The 6,001-nt window shown below is 37.6% G+C and overlaps 1 protein-coding gene across 1 annotated transcript; it reads right to left on the minus strand.

The window, feature by feature from the left end:
* Nucleotides 1-1,819: 1,819 nt before the first annotated feature.
* LOC138441779 (olfactory receptor 14A16-like) lies at nt 1,820-2,767 on the minus strand. Its single transcript, XM_069592847.1, has one exon. It carries the CDS (start codon nt 2,765-2,767, stop codon nt 1,820-1,822), a length of 948 nt encoding a protein of 315 aa, XP_069448948.1.
* Nucleotides 2,768-6,001: the final 3,234 nt, after the last annotated feature.

Here is a 6,001-nt window from a genome sequence, read left to right on the forward strand (position 1 = left end):
AACAAGAATTGAAAGAGACATGTACCCCAAAGTTCATTGCAGCACTATTTACAATAGCTAGGACATGGAAGCAACCTAGATGAATAGGTAAGGAAGTGTGGTACATAGACATGATGGAATATTACTCAGCCACAAAAAAGAACACATTTGAGTCAATTCTAATGAGGTGGATGAACCTGGAGCCTATTTGTCAGAAAGAGAAAGACAAATACTGTATATTAATGCATACATATGAAATTTAGAAAGACAGTACCACTGACCCTACATGCACAGCAGCAAAGGAGGCACAGACATAGAGAACTGACTTTTGGACTCAGTGGGAGAAGGTGAGGGTGGAATCATTTCAGAGAATAGCACTGAAACACATGCACTACCATTTGTAAACTAGATGACCACTGTGAGTTTGATGCATGAAGCAGGGCACACAAAGTCAATGCTCTGGGAAAACCCAGAGGGACAGGGTAGGGAGAGAGGTGGGAGAAAGGTTCAGGATGGGAGGGACACATACACCTGTGGCTGATTCGAGTTGTGTATGGCAAAAATCATCACGATATTATAAGTATCCTCCAATTAAAATAAATAAATTAACTAAATGTATATATGTATCAGTTCAGTTCAGTCGCTCACTCGTGTTTGACTCTGCGACCCCATGAATTGCAGCATGCCAGGCCTCCTTGTCCATCACTAACTCCGGAGTTCACTCAGATTCACGCCCATAGAGTCGGTGTTGCCATTCAGCCATCTCATCCTCTGTCGTCCCCTTCTCCTCCTGCCCCCAATACCTCCCAGCATCAGAGTCTTTTCCAATAAGTCAATTCTTCGCATGAGGTGGCCAAAGTATTGGAGTTTCAGCTTTAGCATCATTCCTTCCAAAGATACCCAGGGCTGATCTCCTTCAGAATGGACTGGTTGGATCTCGTTGCAGTCCAAGGGACTCTCATGAGTCTTCTCCAACACCATAGTTCAAAAGCATCAATTCTTCGGCGCTCAGCCTTCTTCACAGTCCAACTTTCACACCCATACATGACCACAGGGTGTGTATATATATATACATATATACATATACCTTAAGAAAAGGAATCTATGAAGATAGTAAATGATATTTAGAGAATTAAATATATATAAATTAAACAGAAGTAGGATGATAAAATAAAACATAAACTTTCTCATGGCTGGCTGGAAAAAAATAAATTAAACTATTTTTGCTAAAGTTTCATTTTAACCAGAAATGTGTAATAAGTGATGCATCATTTGCTATTACAAACCATCAGATTCTTCTTTGTGACTGATTCTTGATTACTGCTACTTAATAATTTTCTATTTTTAATGAATATATTTTAAACAGAAGTTTTTAAAAGTTCTTTTTTACTCTAAGTTTCTAACAGAAGAAAAAGGATTTTGATAAGAAAAATAAAATTACATTTCTTCATAACTTCTAGAATAAGATTGTAAAATACAATACTAGGAAACAAAACATGGTGTGTAAATTTTGGAGAAACAATATAATCATGTAGAGAAATTGTGATGATATTAACAAAAGAAATGAAACCATCCGAATAACACAAACAGAATCTTTTGATATGAAATTAATGATGGAATACATTCAATACATTTTGTGTTTCCCAGACCAACCTCAACTTCACAAAAAAAAGAATATAAAAATAATCGGATATAAATTGATTGCAGAATATGTAAATTTGGTATATCTATGGCAGGACAGATGGCAAATATGATAATGTTAATAGATCGAGCTCTCAATAAATGATTTCACTTACTTTATTTAATGTATGTACCATACAATTTAAAGTCAGCAGGGTACTTATATATTTAGTAGCAATTTACCACCCAGTATTTTGCCTAAGGCTGCCTTCATATCCTTGTTCCTCAGACTATAGATGAGAGGGTTCAGGCTGGGAGGTAATACAGAGTATAATACAGACATGAAGAGACTCAGTGATGATGCAGACTTAGAATTAGTCCCTAAATAATTGGCAATACCTGAAAAGAGAAACAATATTACTACAGTGAGATGGGGTACACAGGTAGAAAAAGTTTTGAACCTGCCTTGTGCAGAGGGAATCCTCAGGACAGCTGAAAAAATGTAAACATAAGAGGCAATCAGGAAAAGAAAGCATACAAAAGCAAAAGCACAGCTAGCAATGACAAACGCATATTCTAGAATTTGTTCTCCTGAACAAGCAAGGGTGAGCACTGAAGGAATATCACAGAAGAACTGATGTACTATGTAAGGCCCACAGAAAGGTACAGAGAATGTGCCTGCAACATGAATGGATCCATAGGCACACCCACTAGCCCACGATGCTATCACCATCTGCAGACAGGTGCCTCTATTCATGGTTGTCTCATAGTACAGAGGTTGGCAGATGGCAACATAGCGGTCATAGGACATCACTATAAGGAGGGCATACTCTGTGCCAGCCAAAAAAATGAAAAGAAAAATTTGTGAGGCGCATCCCAGGAAAGAGATGAAATGGCTTTTGGTCAGAGAGTTTATGATGGATTTGGGCACAGTGACAGAGATGTAGCAGATATCAATCAAGGACAAATTCTTTAGGAAGAAATACATGGGTGACTGGAGACGCTGGTCAGTGGTGGTGAGAATTATAATGAGGAGATTCCCCATCAGTGCTGTCAGGTAAATCAGGAAGAAGAATGGAACATAGAGTCCTTGTAGCACCTGATTATCAGTGAATCCCATGAGCAAAAATTCTGTTATGATGGTAGCATTGGTTAATTTCTCAGTCATGCTGATTCTTATTTGTAAAAATAAAGATTAAGCTAGTAACTAGTTCATTCAGATATGGTAACATTCATCTTTACTTAACTTTTGATATGGCTTGATCCTGAGTGAGGCATAGCTCATCAGAATAACTCTGAAAATACACTGTATAGATTTCCCTTATAATATTAACAGGTAGAAATAAGATTCGGAGAAGGCAATGGCACCCCACTCCAGTACTCTTGCCTGGAAAAGCCCATGGATGGAGGATCCTGGTAGGCTGCAGTCCATGGGGTCTCTGAGAGTCGGACACGACTGAGCGACTTCACTTTCACTTTTCACTTTCATGCATTAGAGAAGGAAATGGCAACCCACTCCAGTATTCTTGTCTGGAAAATCCCATGGATGGAGGAGCCTGGTGGGCTGCCGTCTATGGGGTCGCACAGAGTTGGACACAACTGAAGCGACTTAGCAGCAGCAGCAACAGAAATAAGATTGATATTAAGGAGAGCTTAGAAGAGGTGGAAAGTGAAATGAAATGCTATTGTTTAGTTGTCTACAGAACAGAAGAATTTTATATTTCATGTTTCAGGTATATAGCAGACAGGTGTAAAGCCTTTAGAACATATCTGTGTGTCAAGCAGCTAACACACTTTGTAAGTACAGGCAACAAAGAAAACAATATTCCTCTTTCTTACTTATAAGTTATTTTCCAAACACTGCTCTAGACCTTGAGAAGATCAAAGTAAAAAATACAACAAAATGTGACAAAATTAAAAAAAAGTAATAATGTCAAATGAAATCAAAGATGATACAGAAAATATCTGAGGCAGAATATGGGAGAAGCATGCATTAGTGTGACAGTGGGATATTAGCTCATTATTGATATTAGATAGAAATATTCATAACAGAAATATGACACCAGCATTGACATTTCCTACCATATATATCTATTTCTTGTGCCTGCCTGCACAATTCCTTGAAACTACCAGAGAGAAGTGGCCTGTTCAGGGCTGTAAAATGAATCTTTCAAAGATACCAGCTTTCATTTAAACAAAATGTGCATGGTGTTTCTTAGCCATTCAGAGACAAGCCTCATTATCATACTCTACTCCTCTTGGTTCTTGAAATAAGTTGTTTGGATAATTTTCTCAACAACTGATTCAAGTTTCCTTCACAGATGCAGATGACAATGTTGCAATGTCTTCCTGAGGTCAGAAGAAAAGCACTTGAGTAATATACCCTTCAGATGTATCAAAATTAAGTGACTTTTCTTCCCATTCATTCATTAGACTTGGCAATCAGACATGGAATAAAAAGAGAACATCTCAATAACCACGGTGTGATGCAGTACATTTTTCTCTTCCATTCTGCATATCCTTTAAATGTGTAAGGAAAGGATAGTCATTGGTAGCTGTTACCAAAAAACATTTTTATTCAAGAATAGCTGCCTGATTCATGACCAAGGTGCTTAATTAGCTGTACAATTTGTGTATGACTGCTGTTTTAAGCTTTACGTTCAGCCTCTGCCATTGGTTTAAGTTTAATGATCTTACTTTTCACATGAGGTTACAGTTATATAATCGTGGTAGGAATCAACTAAGAGAAACGACCAAGGATTCCAATGAGAGATAGCATTTATTCCCTGAAGGATCAGAAGGCAACCTTAAACCTAGAACTTAAGACTTAGGACCACTTAGGACTTAGGACCACTTAGAAGGGTGATTTACTTACAACTGGTTTTCTGTCGTGAGCATATAACAACTTTATGAATGCATTCAAGTTGTGTTTTCTATTTACTAATGTATTACAACATGAAGATTTCAGTGGAAAATAGAATATTTGAATTCAAGTATTGAAAATAAGCCATGAATGTTGTCTTATCTTCATTTGGTCATTATATTTTCATTTTTTGGACACTATTATATATGTGAGTGTTATTCATGTAATATAACAAGATATGTAATAGACAACATAAAGTAAAACTTGCCTCACTACCACATTTCTTCTCACGGACTGTGGAAGGTACAAGAGTGGAAGTCTTTCCTCCAATTTTAAGTAGCTCTGTTTTTGGTTTTATTCATAAAACAATGTTCTACTAAGCTGAAAATTCTGATTTATTTACATTCACTCTTAGAGTTTACAAATATAACATGACCTCACAATATTCTCAGGACAGTCACACAAAATAACAAATTTTGCTATTATTCCAAGAAGTATAAAATATCTGTACTTAAAAGGAGATTGCACAAAATCTTATAATTTGATTCTGAGTATTATTTTTTATCTTGTTTTTTAAATTTTTATTAGTGAATTTCAGAGTTGAGCCATCAGAAGAGTGTCAAATCACTGTAATCAGTGGTCATTTAAGAATTCAGTTCAGTTCAGTCATTCAGTTGTGTCCGACTCTTTGCGACCCCATGAATTGCAGCACACCAGGCTTCCCTGTCCTTCACCAACTCCCAGAGTTCACTCAAACTTATGTCCATTGAGTCGGTGATGCCATCCAGCCATCTCATCCTCTGTCTTCTTCTTCTCCTCCTACCCCAATCCCTCCCAGCATCAAAGTCTTTTCCAATGAGTCAACTCTTCCCATGAGGTGGCCAAAGTAGTAGAGTTTCAGCTTTAGCATCATTCCTTCCAAAGAACACCCAGGACTGATCTCCTTTAGAATGGACTGGTTGGATCTTCTTGCAGTCCAAGGGACTCTCAAGATTATTCTCCAACACCACAGTTCAAAAGCATCAATTCTTTGGTGCTCAGCTTTCTTCACAGTCCAACTCTCACATCCATACATGACTACTGGAAAAACCATAGCCTTGACTAGACAGACCTTTGTTGGCAAAGTAATGTCTCTGCTTGTGAATATGCTATCTAAGTTGGTCATAACTTTCCTTCCAAGTAGTAAGCATCTTTTAATTTCATGGCTACAGTCACCATCTGCAGTGATTTTGGAGCCCAAAATAACGAAGTCTGACACTGTTTCTACTGTTTCCCCACTTATTTCCCATGAAGTGATGGGACCAGATGCCATGATCTTCGTTTTCTGAATGTTGAGCTTTAAGCCAACTTTTTCAGTCTCCTCTTTCACTTTCATCAAGAAGCTTTTTAGTGCCTCTTCACTTTCTGCCATAAGGGTGGTGTCATCTGCATATCTGAGGTTATTGATATTTCTCCTGGCAATCTTGATTCCAGCTTGTGCTTCTTCCAGCCCAGTGTTTCTCATGATGTACTCTGCATAGAAGTTAAATAAGCAGGGTG

The sequence above is a fragment of the Ovis canadensis genome, chromosome 5 (genome assembly GCF_042477335.2).
Source record: "Ovis canadensis isolate MfBH-ARS-UI-01 breed Bighorn chromosome 5, ARS-UI_OviCan_v2, whole genome shotgun sequence".
Classification (NCBI taxonomy): Eukaryota; Metazoa; Chordata; class Mammalia; order Artiodactyla; family Bovidae; genus Ovis; species Ovis canadensis.